The following is a 21,292-nucleotide window of genomic DNA, read 5'->3' as shown; positions in this document are numbered from 1 at the left end:
ATTCCTCTGTACATAAGCCTTCTAAAGACATAAAAGTAATTACCTTTTCAAAAGTGCAATTTCAGAAAATTTCACCAGTTTGATAAACCAGTGCTTGAGTGTTTCAATCTTAGTTTATACTGGCATATTCATCTGTTTAGTAACAAAAATATGTAAAACACTTGTCTGCTTATCTTACTGATTTATGTAGAAGGGTAAAGTTAATATTACAGTAGAACAATAGATATTTAATGAAACAATTAGATCCTGAAGCAATTTAAGTAATCGTGGAGAAAAGCAGATATACTTCTAAAAGAACAATGCAAAAGAGATTTGGAGTCAGCTATTACAAATAGATCTCAAATTGGAAGACCAATGTGATTTATTCAGAACTATGAGTCGTGAAAAGTTAATAAAATGTATGAGACCGTTTTACGAATCTAATGAAGAAAACATTAGCTATATGTTAGTACCTTTAAATTGCATTGCAAATCAAAGGTCCTTTTAGATATTAATCACATAACATATAGCCCAGCAAATATTTTCCTTATTTTAAGGACAGTGTGAAAGAGACTTTATTAGCATGGAGGACTTGTCTAAGGCTACACTGTACTTGGAATCAGGAGAATGTAGAACTAAATCTTTAAAAATTCCAAACCTGTAATGATTTCTCTGCAGTGCAATATTGTTGGAAATTGATTTTAGCATAAACATACTGATATTTGTGGAATGAAGTTATAGGTATGTTATAACATAAATTAGGTTCTTGTATCTATTAAATACATAAGACAGGAAGCAGAGGCTTTCTGAATTAGGAAAACTTTATTTTTTGTACTCCTTGAATATTCTAAATTTATTTATTTTTTTAAACTGTCAGTAAATGAGTCTGATCTTTCCTGTGTAAGAACTGTTTCTGTCAGGAAGCTGATAAGGCTAGCTATTACAGTGCTGTACTTCAGGTGATGGTCAGGCTCTCCATTTTTACCCTGTAGATTTTACTTAAAAAAAAAAAAGAAAAAAAAAAAGAAAAAGAAAAACCCTAAGATTAATTAAATAACTAATCAACAACCTAAATCTTTCTGCTCACCAATTTCAAATATTGCCATCACAGAGGATTTTTTTTGTCTGTTTGTTTCCTATTTGTAGCCTTTGGAATGGGCTTGAAACACCACCACCATGCTGGTTTCTGTATTGTTTGGACATTTCTGATATACATACCAACATTGACATCGGTTCAATTAGTGATTATTTTTAAAATTCACAGGCTTATATGTTTTATATAATGTCTTCAGAACATTCTGGATTGCTGAGTAGGAATGATTGCACATCCCAGTGAGGGAAGTTATTCTTAGTGAGCCTTTGAACTGTCTGAGCACAATACAGACTTCTCATTGTCCTGCTAGGATTTACTTGCTTTAAATGCCCATACACCAGTGACATAAACTTGTTGCATGTTCAACTTGGAGATCAAAGATGGAAAAAGCATTTCACCTTGCACTGCTGTATTTACAGAAGACCTTTTGCTCCCTCTACAGAAGGTGTTTGAATACTGCAATGTGTAGTTTGCAGTTCAATGTCATGAATCTTCTTTCACCTTGTGTTCAGCTGGAGCACTTTTGCACAAAAAAAAAAACTTGAGTTCCCATCATCCATGATTTTGTTGGTGATGTCACAGGTGTATTACTGATTGAAGAAAGCAGTGTCTGAGAGGCTAGGAGTAGCTAGGGAGCTCTAGAGTATGAATATATTAAAACAAAAGCAACACATCTGCCTCCTACTTTCTCTGTTCTGATTTTTTTCTCCCTTGTTTGTTTATTTAGTGACTGATTGGTACTCATAGCCACTTACTTTTCTTAGTTATTCACTTTTATTCATAGAGTACTCGGATGTTCTGAAGTTATTTAACATCATCTAAAATAAATTGTGAAAGGCATAAGATTTTCCTGTGTGAAGAAGTGTATTGCATGTGTCAGATGCTGCTTGTGTTGGAAAAAAATTAGGAGATGAGCCTGAGTTGTCACTTCAGTTCATGCCTTCATGATAAAATTGAACTAATTAGACCATCAGATAAGAAATTATGTCCACTCCTGTCTCATTTTTCCTATGGTACTTGAAAAAAACTTCCCTAAATGATATATTAAGTAGATGTGTCTTGTAATATGGCATGTAGTTGAGCTCAGGGGCCACAAATCAAAATGGCCAAGAACACATTCCACATCTTCCTTTGAAGTCCTCCAGCTATTGATTCTTTTTTTTTTTTTTTGGTATGGTGAAGAATGAAGGTACTCATTATTATGTAATTTAATATACAAATGATTTTTGAAGATACACACTTAGTGTTCAGCTAGTTTAAGAATCGAGAGTCTGTTTATGGTTTTTTTTATGTATGATTAAACAGAAGTTAAATTAAGCCCTTAATGTAAGCTTGTGTATTTTAAATGGTTTGTGAGTTTTATTGATTTTAATGTATCAGTATAATCAGTCTAAGCAGAGGGGCTATATATGTAGAAGATGATATTGATTGTTACTTAGACTAGGTTTTATTTTTTTTTACATTTAATGAAGAGAAAGGTATGTTGAACTTGTTAATATATAGCAAAATCTCTTCCCCTAGATGGTGCTCATTAGATGAAAATTTTGCCCGTTGCTATGTTTATAACACAAAACCAGCTAGAAGGACTTCAGCTTTAGCTTAAGCTGTAAAATAAAACTAATATCCAGCAGTATTCTCCAGATGAAACTTGTTTGTTTTGTTTTGTGGTGGTGGTGGTGGTGGTGTTGTTCCTGCCAATAGAGATTGTAAACCTACTTGGGAGTTCAGTAACGTAATGGCTAGAACAAGATGGAAATTGTGAATGACCACTGCTTTACTGAGCCCTGCTAAATGCTATTTGCCCTGAATTAACTTCTGTTTAGTTCTTCTCATAAGTGCAAACAGCTTAAGCCTTCTAAGCACATATTTAGTACTACTTCTTTGGAATTCTCTGTTGTGTTATGCTTGCCTAAAGTAGCTGTTTAACTCTTACAGGGTCCACTAACGTGTTTCTCTAAGTATTCTCACTGACAGAAAAGGCAGTAACTTTTAGGTTTGTTTGACATGGTATTTTTTTTTTTAAGCTTATGTGTAGCTGGCACATATTAAGGATGTTTATGCTAAAGAAGTGTATCTTCTACACTGTACTGAGGATTATTATCTAACAGTTAAAGCAGAACTGATCTTTTTTCTCATCTCCATAGGTGCCCTGTTTCCTCAGCAAATTCTCTATCTGATAAATCAAGGGATCATACCGATGATGATGATGAATACAAAGTTCCTTCTTCACATTCTATAATACTGAGCTCTCAACCACCTCATTGTCATAATATAAAACCTGTTGCTCGGTAAGGTCATTCAACAATCTTGAAAGCAACTTATTCACCAAAGTCTGTTTTTTCCAAAATTTAATTGTATTAAATGTTTACGGTGATGGTTGCATGATGTCTAAAATGTTTTATCTTTTCAAGCTTGTGTTATTTATGCTTCTGTTTCATTTAACCACCACAATCATATAGCTGTGAAGGTCACTGTATTGTATCTCTGTAACTTTTTTGTTACTCACATGGAATAAGGCTCTTTTGCTTTAAACATATTCTAAAGTATTCTCTCCAAAATCACACGCTTATTAATTATTAATAGATTATAGCAGGGAGATTTTGAGCCAAAGAACATGACATCTGAAGGCTATGTCATTTGTGGTGAACTTTGTGATCTTTCTATCATAAAGAAAACCTAAATGTCTGGAATGAAGAGAGTAAGTCTTGGGAGAAAAATGGGCCAATTCCTTACTCGTCCTGGAGGTCAAAAGTATGATACTGAAACCAGTTATTGATCTACAAAGTCCAGGCTTTTCTTCTGTTAAAGAATGCAGTGACATATTGCCTTTTTTCTCTCTCTGTCATAATGCAATGTTAAGAACCCACTATCAGTAATGCTCAACATATCTCTCATTACAAAATAAGACACTTATAGTTTTTTAGACATTTTCAGTTGGACATTTATAACATGAATAAGAGATCACTCCTTGCACGCAAGTTAAAAATTGTGAGAAACAGAATTGTTGAAGTGTTGATACAAACTTCATTGAATGGATGTGAATGTTACACAGTTGTCTTAGCTTTATGATCTTGAGTGCTTAAATGCGCTACCAGACAATCTTGATTATAGTTGACTCCATATGCTTAAGAACTGGGGGAAAGAGAAAAAAATCCTCTACATCTGCACTTTTTAAAAATCTCATAGGATGTATAATGTAAAACTTAACCTTAAGTTATTCAGCAAAAGCAGTAATGATATTTTTTCCTAATTGTCATAAGTATTTAGCACCTTTCAGTGTCACTTTCTTTACCTCTTTTCCTAAGTGTTGCATCCTCAGCTTTTGAATAATGCTTAGCCATTTTAGTAAACAGAAGAGCCCACAGAATTTATTTTAGATTTTTTGAAATTTACAAATAACTCTTCCATTTAATTCTAAAATTATATCACTTCTGTGATTTCTTGTTATTTTGCTACTAAATCTGTCAATTCTAAAAATTGTACAAGATTGATAAAAAAGAGATGACTCACAGTCATCTTTTCTGACAGGTAAGTTAAATGTCTGATTTATTACAGCTGATCTCCTCCTACATACACATGTGCAAGTTCAGCAATAAAAAATGGAAAGAAAGAACTTCAGTATTAGGGTAACTAGACTAGTATTAGAAAAGTGATATATTAGTCACTCACGCTTTAATCACTGTCTTTTCCTAATAATACTTTTTCTGTAAAGAAAAAAACAAAACAAAGCTGGCTTGTTAGTACTAATATGCTGCTATTCTCTCAGTGCTGTCTAATGTCAGTGTAAACAGGTATTTCAGGCTGATTTGCAAACTGATTTCTTTACTGGACTCTTCATGAAGACTTTTTAAGTGGTGCCATGTTAGGTTATCTTACCTACCTATGTTGATTAATTTATTGAAAACACAGAATATATTTAACCTGAAGTGGAAAAGATTCTCAATTATTTAGTATTTATGCTGATGAGTCAAAGTAAGTGTTGCTTGCACTGCATTTGAGAGGTTGAACCAATCTAATTTTTAAGAGAAACAACACTTCCTCTAGCACTTCCCTGGGGAAATTAATTCATAACAGAATGCTTCTTATCATTAGTTTTATTTTTTTATTTATTTTTATTTTTATTTTTATTTATTTTTAAGTCTTCTAATTATTCTTACATTTATTTCATTAGTCCTAGTTATAGCTCTTGGGATGACAAACACAGTTTCACTTCGTTTTTCCTGTTTATGTATTTTAAATGATTATAGACCTTTATTCATCCTTCCTGATGAATAGGCTGAAAGAGAGAGTTTTGCCAATTTTGACAATACTGGTGAAAACCCAAAATGTGAAATTCTAACTTCATATAGCTCTAGCAGATTTGCTAACTTTTGATAATAATGACACGTAGTGTGTAGTTGTGATTTTTAATTTTTAAAATAGAACTGTTTAGCATGGTGGTCTTTTTTTAGAGAAACTTTCAGATTCTTTCTGAGTATGGAGGATCTGCAGCTCCAATGACAGGAGTTGTTTTCCAGTTCTTTAACATTTATTTAAACAACATTTACTTTTATGAAAAGACTTTTTTTGCATGTTATTTCCCCATAGTCTTTGAGCGGTTGTTTTACAAACAAAAGCAATCTGCAATAGATTTTTTTTTTTTTCTGTTAAGATTGTAGATTACTTTGTACTTTGTTTCATTAACTCTAAGTGAATTTTCAAGTTATATTTAACTTGATACTGTTATTTATTTTTGAGAGACTGATACATTTACATTAAAAAAAAAAAGGAAAATTCTAGTACAAGTTGTCAGTGAGACACCATTTTTTATACAGAAATAGATGTTTGCAGAACTGCTTTGACTTGTTTGTTTTTTTTCATTTTAAATAGTTGGCTAAGATTTTACTTGAAGTTGTCAGTGGTATGTTATGGATTTCTGCTTGTTTGTTACCAAAAATTCCCTTTTGTCCTCTTAGTATTTTATCTAGTAGAAGTTTAACGGTTGGAAATGGGAGAACAGCATTGAGTATGTGCATTAGACGTGTAAATATACCACTGATCTGACTTCAGCAGTGAGGACTGTATTTAACGTTAGTGATTCTATTATATGATTTTTCCTTTATGTTGAGTAAGTTACTTAAACTAATGTTAGAAAACCGCCAAGAAAGCAGTATAATTCTTCAAAGGAGTTTTAATGAGAGCTATCCAGTACCTAAACTCAGTGTCAAAACTATAAAGTTTAGAATTGATGCAGTTCATCGTTTTTCATTTGTTTCTGTGTAATGGACTGCTGTCTTAAGCACTTCGTAATTTTGGGAACTAATACTTGGTTAACTGGTTGATTACTTCCTTGTTAATGTCTGTCTTCAGGGTTTGTGAGAATGGTCAATGTGCTGGAGTAACAAATGGAACACACAGTGCTACTTCTGATGTGAAGAAATCAAAACATCCAGAGTTAGGTATGTTTTAATTCTTCACCTTTTTGCAAGAAAACGTGCTCTGTACTTTTCCAGGGGTACAACAAGAAAACATTCACTTCTTGTAATTGTGTCATTCAGGAGATGTCTATGATGCACCTACTGTTCCGGTACCTTTGCCACCTGCACGGCCTCCTACCAGAGACAACCCAAAACACAGCTCTTTGCTCAACAGGACTCCCTCCGATTATGATCTTCTGGTGCCCCCTTTAGGTTGCAGACTTTTTGCTGATTACATTTAATGGTTTATATAGCCTAGATTAACCAAATGCCACGTTAACTGAAAAACAACAATTGTTGAGTATGTTAAGAGTACCAAACAAACCATAGGCTAAAAATTACAGCTGTACATCAATATTTGCCAATGTGTCATCTGCCTGTAAGCCCTCGTGCAAGACAGGTGAATAGATAAACTAAGTCTGGATTCAAGCTACGAAGAAAAACAAAACTGTTTTATGTAAAATAGAATGAAGACTTACTTGGATTATTGCAATTTAATGCATGGAGGGTTTCTGATTGTAGCTTAAGTAATTACATTTCTTTTATCATGTAAAAAAGATGAATGGCAAAGTGATGGTATTTAAGTCAAAGAAAATTAGGTTACATTAATAAGCTTTTGCATTGGTTTTCCAATGTCAAAGGACAGTTCAAAATTCACTGCTGCCTACAGTCACAAAAACCTATATTTCCAGTCCAGACTTAGTCTTGTGCCAATGACCTAAACATTTTGAGGTCAATAACATTGAAGAGGCCACTCTGCCTACATACTGGGACTGAGCTTGACGTCACATCCACCTTCATCAACAAACTCAATTCAGTCATTGTTAGACTATACTGTGTGTGTCATCATCCAATTTTCTGGTCCCATAAAACCTCTTGAACACTGCTTGGTAACTCTGGTCCTGTCTGCACTACCTTTATGTAAGGGGAGAATTATTTTGTTAAGTATACTAAATTCACTTTGTATCTTAGGTCAGAGCTTTAGTACAGCAGGTAAAGATAACATTTGGTATGAATGTAGCAGATTGGATGTAGTCAGCATTGGTATTTGAATATAAATATATTTTCTTAGCCACTGAAGCATTATTGTTATTCTACACTTCTATACTACTATAATAAATGAGACTTTCATTACAATACAGTCTTCGTAGCTGAGCCATTTAAAAGACATTCCTCCCCCTCTCCATCCCAGAAAAGAAACTGAGCAGTGCGAATGGTCATTCAGAGCATGTTTTAGAAGGGGACTGTGCATAGTAAGAGTCAAGCTAACAATTTCATTAATGCAGTCACTGAACTGCTAGACAAACCCCAGGAGCAAGGGCCACGGCAGCCAGAGAAAAATCAATTTTAAACCATTCCATGATACTTTATGAAGTTTTGTTCATCTAATAAGTCTTTCCTAAATGCAGGTGAGGATGCGTTTGATAGCTCACCTCCTTCACTACCACCACCACCACCACCTGCTAGGCACAGCATCACTGAGCACACAAAACCGTCTGGCTCAGGAAGTCGACCTCCCTCAGGGCATGAACTGTTCCCTCATCCTGGTAGGAATATAAAAAAGAATATATATTTTTATTTCATTTATTCGAGAAGTGAAACTATTATGCAGTGAAGTTCTCATTAGTCTTCAGAAGTCTGTTAACTGTTTTTGAATGGTGGAGTTGAAAAAACATGGAATAAGACCGGTCAACTTTTCATTATAATGAAGTAACAAGATAAAGTCAGTATTTTTATACAAGGCAAGACATTTTGTTAAATTCTACTTTACTCATAGGAATTGTTACTTCCAAAGTATCAAGTTTTCTGTTGTGATCTGGGGTATTAGTGTGTATCCTTTTGTCAATTCCATTGTTTTTTATAGTTCATTAATAATTCATATATAGTTATTTTTTTCTTCCAAGTTGCTAAATGGGGAATAACTAGAAGACATGAGAAAATAATTCCATTTTGCCAGAAGTGTTGCTGTAAAATTTTGCAGCAAAACACAGCTGCAGGACCCTGTGGTTTTATAATTTTTTATAAGTAGTCAAATTTTCACATAGCTTTTCCCACAAATCACTATCACATTTTTAGTCCAGTATTTTGATTATAAAAGTTACATTTAAAATTCGTAACTATGAGTTGATGTTTTCATTGTGTATATGTATATATTTTTTGCCATCAGTTGAGATCTGAGCACTGTGTGATTCAACAAAACTGTATATGTTTAATAATGTGGAACTCAGCTTCTGCATGCATCCAGATAAAAAGATTAAGCACACTGCAGGATGTAAAGGTAGATCACAAATACAGAACCAGGAATTAAATTACCTTCAGCGCTTCGAAATAAGAATAATGTAATCTTTAGCACTTCAGTCTGAATGAGCGCTTCAATTGTGTAATCTGAGGCAGAAATACACTCTGCACCAATATGAATATCTAATGTGAATGCTGAAGGGCAAAAGAAAGTTCTCCCTCACTCCCAGATGCGTACAAGCTTTGTTGATCTGTCTGCAATTCCCAGATATATGCAGGATTCTTAAATACTATTTCCTAATAATCAGAAGTATCACTGATAGTGTTAAAAAAATAATAATAATAATCTTCTAATTAAAAATCTGGAAAATGTAATTATGGCCATTCATTCTTCATATTTACATTGCAAATACAATCTTATAACAGCACTTCTCACGAGTGTTCTAAGTATGCGTGTCTACTTGAGCATACATGTATTTGTTAATCGGTCGTTTTAATTTGTTTTTATTCTTATAGTATTTCCAAAGACTTGCTGACACATTTCACACTTTGTGTTGTACCAAATAAACTACTGAAAATGATTTGATGCATTTTTGAAGATTGATTTCCATACAAGTCTTCAGAGTGATATCTTAGCTGTTCTTCTGAGCTCATGAGATTAAAATAATAATCTCACCATCAACAATAACAAGAGGTTGCATACATTCTGAGTGAAGAACAGAAGCTAGGTCCAGGATGATGTTAAAAGCTTGTTCAGCAGGCTTTACAGTGTTTAAAAAAATGAGTATTTTATAGGGGGGCATAGTATACCACGCCTATACCTTTCTCTGATTTTTTTAAATTCTGTTCCTCTAATTAGGATACAGAACTACTTACAGCTTTTAGCAGTCCCTGTTATGTTCACCCAGTAACTGGGACTGTGCAAGTAAGAAATCTGACCTGCAATATTGGTGGGCTGCAAAGCATTGAAGTGCTAACTGAGCTCTAACCAAACTAGCTAGCAGGGATACTTCTAATTTTGCTGTTTCGGGTCTTGGAACTTCTATATTTTACAAGCCAAAGGCTTTTGAGTGTCAGGGCTGAGTAATTGGAAGGTGAATCATGAATGGCAACAGAAAGCCGATAGTGCAAGGTAGACCATTTTTTCTCTTCTGTTCTTCTCCTCAAGGCACAGGTATGTGTCTTCTATGCAAGCATTTAATTTGGGTGTGTATACTTTGTGGAACACCTCTGTTCACATTAATGGTTTTTTTTTTCCTTTTTTAAAGGGACTCTTTTAAGACTAAGTTCTGTGTATTAGCCTTTCCTCTTCACCAAATAATAGTTCTAATTATTCTAAGACACTTTATTGCTTTATTATTACAGATCCTCATTTTGATCCAATAGCTGGTCATGTTCCCTTGCCGCCTGTTCGTAGAGTAACTGGAGAGAATATCAAAACAAATAGGAATTCTCAAGACTATGATCAGCTTCCTCCCTCTTCAGGTAAGGTAGAAAACTGCTCCTGTAGAAGGTTACAGCCTCATTAAACAGATAACTTTAATCCATAATGTCAAATAAGACAATTAGTAGTGGAAATATTGCTTTATAAAAGCACAAAATCATCAACAGGTCATAGAGATTAAAGTTCTGCAATACGTAGGTAAAAATGGCCACCTGTTTCTTTGATGTTATGTAGGTATTATGGCACCAGTTTATACCAAGCAGAATGCTAATATGATTTCTAGTATTCCTGATTTTTTTTTTTTTGAGAAAACCAAGAACATTTCTGCTGTCTTTGAGTACATAGGAGATCAGATTCAGGGACCATAAGCCTCTTCCAGCTTTGTTTCGTTGCATCTTCAAGGAGTTTCACTTTCTGCAGTATTACTAATTTCTGATCTTTTCTGCTAGTGTGCCTGTCTGAGGTTCTAAGAAAATTTTAAAATACTTTTTATTGAATCTGCAAGAACCAAAACCAATTCAAATTCAATCTTGCTACAAAATTGGTACAGTGGAGTCAATTCTTCTGCTATTAATATTGCACTTAATTTTTTTCAGAGTATATGAATACTACGTAAACAAAATATATATTTCAATTAATTTATATATATTAAAATAATAACAGTATTGCTTGTATTGCTTGTATTCCAAAGTACTTTCACCAATTTGTAGACAAATTTTATTTTCTTTAACTGTGTGTATGGAGAAGGGGGGAGGGTTGTCCTACCTGCATCATTTTGTAGTGTGAAGAGGTACCACAAATGGAAAGATAAAAAAAAAAGTGATTATCTGAACCATTAAACACTATTAGTTCTCCAGATAGAGAGAATTGTATGTTGAAACTATTTTCTAATGCATGAAGAAATGGAAGGACTTAATTATATAGTCTTTCAGTCTCTATGGTCATGAGTGTTTAATTGCAACAGTAACAAGTGGAAAAATTGTACAGTTTTTAATAATAATTATATATCTCTTTCTTAGAAATCTGTAGTTCTACTCTTCTGGGGTATAAGAAAGAAATCTATTTCCTAACTAAAGTGCTGGAGAGATTAAGCATATAAAGTGCTATAGAATCTTCAGTGAACAGCAAATCTGAAAATGTGTGTGATACCTGTAATAAAACAGTAGGATTTTGGAAAGGATACTATTATTAATGTTACATGGTTACTCATTTTTTCCTATTGTTAGGAAAACACTTACTTGATAATGCACGTTTCATACATGACCCTGTGAGGGGGTCTTATTGGCCTTACTACATTAGCCTGATTTATTGAGGGGTTTATAATTATAACACAAATTATGACTACCTTTTAAAAATGTTTATATAATGCGCTTCTTTTGTGGAACAATCTTTAATTTTCCTAACTTATGCAAGATCTTTGCTAGTTAAGTTCTTGCAGCTTTTTGATGTCGCTCAATATATACTGTTCTATCTATATATTTTTCCCATAACCATCTTCTGAAACATATAAATGTATTGACCTTTGCTATAAATATCACTCTAAATCAGTATGACATACAACAAGATATTGAATTTAATTTCAATTAAATGAAAGCTATGTGATAGATCATGTCATACTCTTAATTGGAAGGTTGTTTTCACAGTGACACTAGTTCCATAGAGTAGAACTGATGAACTTCAAGATGTACTGATTCATCTCACACTATGATATTAAAAATATATAGTGCATTGATTGTAACTCTGCTTAAAACTTTAGTTTTTATATTTATTCTTATCTAATCAGTTCACTTAGGAAGTTCTTCATTTCAGCCGTTCTGTATGGTGGTTCTTTGAACTAGCTGGAAAGGAAACGTAGTTCATTCTAAAATCTAATTATAATTTAGCTACTGGCACCCTAGTGTAGCATTGGGAATCCTTTGACTTATGTGCTTCATTTTGACTGTAAGTTTGCTGTCCTGATGCTTAACTGACTCGTTAACATCTAGTGACAACTTCATTCTAATTGAGCCATGTGTTTAGATCTAGCATGGAACACAAGAAATAGTTCTCAGCTGTGCACCTAATTGTCCCAAAGGCATAATTTTTCAAACATCTTAAATACATCATTTTTAAATTATTACAATAAAAGCAAAGCAAATGAGATTGCTTTTCTTCTTGATTGATATTTTACCTAAGCACAGCCAATTATGTGTGGGAAAGGTAGAAGAAAATTAGCCCTCTAGTATACATGACTGTAGCTATTCTGTGAGAAATTGATTCAAATGGCTAGTTAAGAATATAATGGCTAGTTGAGTATAGCATATGCCTGTTCACTCATCTGGCCTTATTGAAGCATTTGCATGCAAATTTAAATACCTTTACAATTAAATATTCAAATTTAGGAGTCAGGGGGGTGATTTGGAAGTGTGTCACACACAATTTCAGAGTAGATTTCCATGAAACCCAAGGAAAATCATCAGTTATACTAATGCAAAATATGAAGGTTGCAACTAACAGCTTGATGAAACAATATATGCATTTAATCCTTTCTCACTTTCTTTTTGTTCTGCTCATTCCTTAGCATAGATGTGTCTTTGATGTGCTTTGTTCCTGTGCATACCATGCCGTAGGCTCACAGAGGGCCTTGGCCTTGTGCAGAAAGCCCTTGGCACACATCAACTTCTCTGTTTGCCTGTTTCCCTGGTGCTTCTCTGTCTGTTGGTGAAAGACCATGGAACATAGCAGAGAAGCAGCAAGGGTTATTTCACAGCAGAGAGGAACAGAGACAGCTGGCATCATTACAAATATTCTCCTCCCATGGTATCACAGAGCCTTCACACCTTGCAACTTTTCCATGGCTTTTAGACTTTGAATAAATGAGTCTGTCTCAGCCTGTACATTAGTCAGTTTCATAAGGGTTAAACTTAGCTCTGAATTACAGAAATGTGGTAGGGGGAGAGTTCTTGCTGTGGAAACTGTTAGATTTCCTAATTGTATAATTCAATTGTTTGAATTTTTTGTTAGTCATCCATGGTGGCTGAAACATCAAAGGATGGGAGGTTGGAAAGGGAAGTCCTGCTCAAATACCTCTATCTCAGTGTCCAGATGGACGTGCAGCTTAGGCTTAGTATCTCTAAGCTCAGGATTCACTGTGATACCCAGCTTCAGCTCAAATTTTATATGGATGTGAAGATATTGAAAGAAATGTTTCTCATAATGGAAATTTAGTTAGAGTGAGAAGAACTGAAGTATCTGTGCTATAGAGGGATGTCATTAGAGTGTGAATAAAATGCATACGTTGCAAATTTGCTGGCAGAATTAAAAATGACCTTTCAAAATGGTGCAATCGTTTAAAAAAAGTTTCTTAGAAAGTATCAGCAAAGTGAAGGCTTTATATGAGAAATAACTTCAGTTTCAAGCCTGTAATAGGCTGGTTAGAGCAAAAATTACCTCATTTAGTGTGTGCGTGAACACAGACTTATATGTAAGGAGCTCAGAAGTAAATGTTTGCATCCTAAATAAATAAGTTCATGACAAAGTGTTTTGCATATCAGAAAAGTTTTTTATATCTGTGAAGGAAAGGAAATTGTTTTTAACATGATATATTGTGATTTTAACATGAAGAATATTCTTCTGCTACACTTGCTTTTTCTAAAATAGATTAAATTAGGTATTTAAACTTGTTCCTGATTTGGTTTAGGTTTAGTTATTAACTGCATTTCCTGAATTATAATGAACTTCTCAATCCAGTATGTTTCATTGATCTTCTACCTAGCAGGTTTGGATCTGTCTTGTGGCATATTTCTTAGAATGATTAGTGTTTGCATAATGTTTCACATCTTCAAAGATGATTCTGAGATAAAACTTCATACAACTATAAGTAGTCCATACTTGCCTGTAGGTTGTCGTAACTGCATGCACAGAAAATGGGCAATGCAATTGGAACAAAATGAACATCAACCTTCTTATTTTAATTCTAATCAAACTACTTTCATCCATTTCTTACATAAGTAACATCACCTTGCTAACAATACTGTTTGCTTATCTTCTTTGAATTAAGAAGTTTAGTTAAATTTCTGGGAACGCTTTCTTCAGAATACTTGGAAACTGAATTGAGAGAAAAATACACTTTGGATAGATGTGCAATAAACAACTATTTTTATCCCACTGAAATGCTTAATGCACCCTGCTGAATTACAGATCTCTCTATCAAGTGTTATGATAAGTAGCATATTGTAACACTAGAAATACCAAATTCTTTCATCAGTAAAAAGGAAAAAAAAAGTACTCTGGAGCACTTAATGCTGCAAAATGCCATTACTGTCAGTCTGAGTAAACAGGAAGTGTCAGAGTCAGAAATTCCTCTAATTTGTCTATCAAAGTCACTGTTGATGGAACATTTCAAAACCCTTTTTGAAGGATTAAAGACTTCTTTTTTATTTTAAATACTTAGCTCTTGAAAGTCTTCTCTGCACTTTGCCTGCTTGTATTTAAGCTTCTTATTGTGGTATCAGTGAGGATAAAGAGGTTTCAGTAAAGCACCAAGTTTACTTGAGCACGAAGCTCTGACTCTCAGAAGATTAGGAAGTTTGAATATTAGCTCTTTTCATCAGTACATCATGATTCTTAGCACCAGTATTAACTGTGAAGGTAACCTTTCTAAAGAAGAGAAAAAAAAAAAAAAAAAATTCAAATGAGGACTGAGGAAGAATCATGTTCGGTTCTTGCCACTGAGATTAATTGAACTAAACTTTTTTTTTTTTCTTTTGGAAATCTAATTATTTGTATTTTTGCAAACTGATATGCATGAAATGGCATATCTGCAAGATATACTCACGAGTGAAGGATTTTTCTCTTTCGCGTGTGTTTGGCTGGATTCCTCTCAATGCAACTTAGCAACCTGAATAAAATAATCAATTTGTTTTTATTTTTAAACAGACTAAGAAGAAGTACTTGAATTGTAGGTTGAGAGTGGATAGCCGTTAAAGTTGTTACTGGCTATTTTCGTTATCTTTACAGTTTTGTCATGCTTTCTTTTTCTTCTAGCTTTGAATAATTTAGATTGTAACTTGCACATTCTTACCGTATTATTGAAATAGTACTTCGTTAATCCATAGAATCATACAATTGCTTAGGTTGGAAAAGATCTTAAAGATCAAGTTCCATTATAGATGTTTCTGAGGATTCTAGCTTCTGTCCAAATTTTAGAATGAGATATATCAGTGAATTAAAGTGTCTCTTCATGTTTGTTTAGAATTTCCCTTTGCAAAGTGCTTCATGAAGCTTGACCTACCTATAATACAATTTTTAATCCACTTTGTAATGATTTCTATCTCATTTATTTGAAACAGATGGTTCACAAGCACCAGCCAGGCCCCCTAAACCACTTCCTCGGAGAACTGCACCAGAAATACACCACAGGAAAGCATTCAATTCTGACAGTTCCACGGAAAATGTGGATGCAAAAATTGCAAAACTAATGGGAGAAGGCTATTCCTTTGAAGAAGTCAAGAGGGCACTTGAAATTGCCCAGAATAATGTTGACGTGGCTCGTAGCATTTTAAGAGAATTTGTCTGTTTTCCTCCACCAGTCTCCCCACGTCTCAATCTATAGCAGTGTGAAGATTTTCTTGGAGCACGTGAATTCTGCATGTACATGTGTGGACTGGGGAATGAGAGGAAGAAGAGAAGAGAGTATTTTTTCTTTCATCTTTAGCAGGAGGCTGACTGTTTCCAGCCGTGCTCATGGCTGCTCTGATCAAGACTTAAAATATGCTGAGGCTTATGTATTTTTGCTAGCCATACTTTTTTAAATCAGGGTTGAACTGACAAAATAATTTAAAGAAGTTTACTTCCCTAGAACTTTTAATCTGTGAAATGCTTTTTCTTGTTTACAAGTTGATAAGTTACAGTTTTCTAGTTGATGTCTGTAATATGTTCCCGTTCATGTCCCCTTGTACTTTTGGTCAGTTCTGCTGTAGCATTCCCAACAGTTTCCATGCTGACCACCCCAACAACTAAATCATCACTTTCTGGAAATTCCGTGTTTGCTTTTTTTTTTTTCTCTTACAAGATGCTTTAATTGTTTTTGCATTTCAGCTCAGCAAATGCAAAAGTACGTGGCCTTCACTACTGATTATTTTTTCATATGAGATTCCTTTGCTTTTGAGAGAGGAAATGTCTGAATGTAAAATATGTTATGTCTATGAACTGCCTTTTTAAAGGTATTTTTGACAACAATGTTGGACAGCTTCCTGTTTAACATTAATTCCATGACCTATAATCCTCAAGGTCTTTTATCCGCTGCTTCTACAGTTAACAAAAAATCCCAACCAACAGGAAAAAAAAATAAACACTTCTTGCAGTGATACTGAGTTTTGACATGTAAAAGCTCTTTAAAAAATTATTTGATTACAAACATTCAAAAAAGCCCAAACACACATGACAGTACTGCATTTTGATTACACACTAATTACACCTGTTGTCTGTGACCTATGTATTCTGAGGCATGCCAGACTAGAAGGAATCATTATTTTGAATCACTTTAATGGCATTCAGGTAAATTTCAGTACGGGCTTCTGCAAAATTAATTTTGGAGTGATTATCCTGTGGCTCATTGTGGCTTGGAATTAGTTTGTCTTAACTTGGAAACTTTAAATTCTTGGTGCACTGTTGATTCCTACTGTAGCAATATGTTTTGGAAAGTTCTTTAACAATCTCCTCCATACACTTTATTACTCTAAAGAGTGTTTCTAATGCCCAAATTCATTCATTCACTTTCCAGCTACTTAGCTAGAATTGTTTCTTTGCTTTCGATGGCTAGTGATACTACAGGCTTTGTGTTATTTTTAAGCCCCGGTTGATGCAAGCTAAATTAAATATCTTTCTAACATTAGAAAAGAGAGAGAAAGTGACAACTATGTGTTCCTAGTGCTCTCAAAGTTTAGGGTCTACATATTTCCAGTGGAAAATTGCTGCTTTCCTGTTTTTGTAGGAGAATTGGTATCCTGCTCTTCCTCTATTACTGTTGAAAAGATAAAACCGTATGGTAGCTAGAGTATTTTCCACGTTTTGGGATGTGACCAGTATATGACAATTTTCACTTTGTGCTAAGCTGCGTTTGAGTCGTATGTTTATTGTTTCCTTTCACCTGTCATTTTTTTCCTTCACTCATAGCAAGTGATAGAAGTTGTACCACTTATGGAATCAGATCTCAGTGGCCAATACATTGGTTTTAAAAAATTTCAAATGCAGAAAATGTCTGTATTGCAGGATCCAAAATAACTGGGAACAGCCAGAGGAAATTGCTGTGATACCTCAAAGTCCATTGTTTCATCAAAGATCTTATTCTTAAAACTTGCTAAATAAATTATTTTGCAGCGTCACAAAGCATACTATATATCTGTTGTTAATCTGCTTTGTTTCTGTGATAAAAGATGATTAGGGGAATTAGATTGCAGGAACGAGTTAAAGAGTCTTTTCTGCGTTAAGTAAATAATGTTTAAATTTATGTTACAGGAAAGGTGCATTTACAACTTCATTTAAATGTTCATTGATTGCCTGCAGCTTATGGAAAGTTTTGGTTGATGTTATCTTCTGTGCTTTTCATTCAAGTAATTCTCTCTCCTCTGTTTTGGAGGAATGTTTTATGCTGTCTTGAGCTCTGTTGTTCATTTGTTTACAGCATCACTTTAGCATTTTTGATAACTATAAATTCAAAATGATTCATGTCATTAAAAAAACAAAACAAAGCAGTACTTTTTTTAACTGAAATTACTTGTGTGGTTCCAGCATAACTGCCAGTTTGGCAGTGATGGCAATGAACAGAAGAAAGTTTTAAAAGGATGAGAGAAGAGTCTATACATTGTAAAGCAGAGATCTCTATTCTTCTCATTTTTGTGCAGCATCTTAGCACAAATGACACCTTTTTGTTTAGACTAGAGGCTGGAATTGCTTCCTGATAAATTAAGGTTTTAAATTTTTTCATTCTGGTTGTGACCAACAGTGACTTTTTTCTTTTTTTTTTTTGTACATGTTAAAAACGCTTGATGAGCAGTATTCTTAATGATTACTTAAAAAGAGTTCCTTTAATCCTTGAACAAGCATGCCATTAATGCTTCTAAGTTGTTGAATGTGAAGACTGTTTCAAACCTGTTTTGGTTGGCAATCAAGTCAAACAGTGAAATTGTTTTGCTAGAGTGTTGATGTTTACTCTGCAGAAATTAATAGGCTTAATTAATCTGACTACAGTGTAATTATGTAAACATTTTTACCTTTTTAAAGACGTAAGGGTTCGAGTCTGGCAGTGTTATGCTTTATAGCTTTAAGCAAACCTGGCTAGTGAGACTGCTTGAATGAACAAAGTTGGTTAAATTTAGAAATGTGTGCTATAATGGTTAAGGCTGCAGGAATATCTCTTCCAAATAAATGTCATTGAAGGCTTTAGACCACCATTCTAATGCCTGTAAGGCCTCACCTTTTATCTCCTCCTTGTGAAATTACTGCATTTCAAGAAAATTAGCTGAATTAATGCTCAGTATCTGAAGAGTACATCTGGCACGGATTTTTTTTTCGTGATCATGAGAATTTAGGAAGTTTTGTACCAGGATCATTTCTTCTGTTTTATTTGTCATGTTTTCAGCTTGAAGTTTTACTTTGCACTGATCACTCTGACCTGAAAGCATTTAAATTTGTGTCTTAAAGCTTGACAAATTTTGAAGCAGATATGAATAGTGTATTCTAAGCAGATTCAGTTACTGCCTGCTGACCTGGAATTTAGTGTATATAGGAATGATTTCTTGAAAAAGGACTTTGTTAGTTTCCATTTTGAAGGTTTTTCTTCCAAATAACTATTTTATCTGAAAATGCCTTTTATAAACTTGTCTAACGTGGCAAACTTAGTGATGTGTTCAATTAATTTATATTTTATTCGACATTCTTTTTTAATTTTGGTTACTATGTAAGCTCAAGTTCTTTATCTGTTCTTGTAAGGTATTTTATAAAATTAATGTTAACAGAACGTTGGGTTGCTCTGTGATTTTTCGAGACTGTGTCTTTCTGTTGTTGAGTGTTAATGCTTTTCGTATGGCTTAGAAACACAGACTACTCTGTGTGGGTATCTTACGAGCCGTTGGCTGGTAAGCCATAAAAGGGAGGCATCACTCTAAGATAAGTTGTATCACTGCATTTAGACATTTGCTTTGCGTACTCCACTTATAAATTTCATTTGTAAAAATTGACTACAACTTCAGAATGTGTGTGCAGTAGTTCTAAAGCAGAAAAGTAATCATAGCATCATAGAGAATGGCTTAGGTGGGAAGGGACCTTAAAGATTAGTGCCTCTGCCGCAGCACAAAATCAGACTGCCCAAGGCCCCATCCAGCCCTGGCCTTGAGCACTTCCAGGAATGGGGCACCCGCAACTCTCTGGACATCTGTGCTACAGCCTTGCTGTCCTCTGAGTAAAGAATTTCTTCCTAACATCTAACCCCAATTTACCTCAAAATATTTCAGGATTGTAAAACATTTTTTTTTTTCCTGTTAGTGTATTCCATCCTTCTGAAAAAGTTTAGGATAACCTAACCCCATTCTGCTATACATGATAATACAGCTATTACTATTTAAAGCCAGTTCCTGAAGGTAGGATTAGACCTCCAATTATAAGATTTTCATGCTACTTTCTTCTATCCACGTTAAATTCTTGTCCATTATATGGATCACTAGATGTGTTACTGAGTAGGGAAGGTAACTGTTTGATATTCTCATCCTTAGTTCCAAAGCTGCCTCTTTTTTTTTCGTTTTTCTTCTTCTGATGTGAAAGTCGTTTGTCTCTTCATTTTGTCATGTTTTAGCAGCTGGGTGCCCTGCTAGTCACAGTGTCATAGGAGTTGAAAGGGACCTCTGGAGATCAAGTCTGCTCCCCATGCTAAAGCAGGTTCCTTAGGGTAAACAGCAAAGTGTCCAGAGAAGGAGACTCCACAACCTCTCTGGGCAGTCTTTTCCTCAGATTTGTATGGAACTTTTTGTGTTCCATTTTATGTCCACTGCCCCTTGTTCTGCTGCTGGGCACCTTTGAAAAGAACCTGGCTCCATCTTCTTGATATGGATCAAATAATTCAAGAGATTGAACACCTCCCTTATGAGGACAGAGAGAACTGAACTGGGGCTGTTCAGCTTGGGTAAGAGAAAGCTCCAGAGGGATCTGCTGTGATAGGACAAGGGGAAATTTAGATCAGATATAAGAAAAAAGGGGCTTTTTTTTTTTTTTTTTCCCCTCCCCCCCCTACAATAAAGGGTAGCAAAGCGCTGGAATGGGTTGCCCAGAGAGATGCTGTAGGTCCCGGAGACATTAAAGGTTGGAATGTTTTGAGGTCTGAGAAACCTGATTTAGCTGTCAGTGTCCCTCTTCACTGCTGTGGAGGAGTTAGACCAGATGATCTTTAATGAGGTCTTTTCCAACTCATGTTGGAAGGGCTCTAATGTTTTGAGAAATTGTTTTTGATAAATCCAGTCATTTAATTCTGGACAAGTTATCTGCCTCAACTTATCAGTTACTATAAGTCTTCGTCAGCAGAACTATAAATTTGATTTTAAAACACTGTGTGTTACTTTGGTAATAAAATATATGCCTAACTGCATTAATATTTGTTGAAAAAATTGTTGGCTTTATTGTAATATCTAACATGATAGCTTGCAAGATGGAAAAGAAACTATCTGATACTATATAGAAGATAATTCTGTCCTAGCAGTCCAACTACCTCTGTCCTGATGGCATACAAGGTCTAATTGTTTTGAATCTCCAGAGTGTCTAGTGCACATGAAGAATGCCTGGGAAGATTAGTCCAATGTTCACTTCCTGTGTCCTTCTCCATGAAGTGTTATGAAAGATGTCATTTTGAAATGAGATGCCAGGGTCTTAGCAGCAGGGAGAAACGTGAAGTAACACATCTCAGCATGCTTTCTGATGTGAGCAAAACAGCCAAAAACTTTGTAAGGATTTAAGTGGAAGCACTTAAATTTCACCAGCTTATTTTTTGAAAGTTATGTATATGTACCTGCTGATTTGGTGAAGCTTGGGCCAAGTTCAGCCCTGCCCCTCCCTCCC

General features: G+C 34.6%; 1 protein-coding gene across 1 annotated transcript in view; it reads left to right on the top strand.

Annotated features, from left to right (window-relative positions):
* CBLB (Cbl proto-oncogene B) overlaps positions 1-18,761 on the top strand; it is a 124,475-nt gene extending 105,714 nt beyond the window's left edge. The window contains 6 exon segments of the mRNA XM_019619423.2: positions 3,217-3,360; positions 6,422-6,510; positions 6,610-6,741; positions 7,938-8,075; positions 10,132-10,251; positions 15,541-18,761. Of these exon segments, the coding sequence (XP_019474968.1) occupies positions 3,217-3,360; positions 6,422-6,510; positions 6,610-6,741; positions 7,938-8,075; positions 10,132-10,251; positions 15,541-15,803 (886 nt within the window). The 3' untranslated portion in view covers positions 15,804-18,761.
* Positions 18,762-21,292: the final 2,531 nt, after the last annotated feature.

This window comes from Meleagris gallopavo, chromosome 1, assembly GCF_000146605.3.
Source record: "Meleagris gallopavo isolate NT-WF06-2002-E0010 breed Aviagen turkey brand Nicholas breeding stock chromosome 1, Turkey_5.1, whole genome shotgun sequence".
Taxonomy (NCBI): Eukaryota; Metazoa; Chordata; class Aves; order Galliformes; family Phasianidae; genus Meleagris; species Meleagris gallopavo.
The sequence above is the reverse complement of the archived record's forward strand: the minus strand, read 5'-3'. Positions and strand labels throughout refer to the sequence as shown.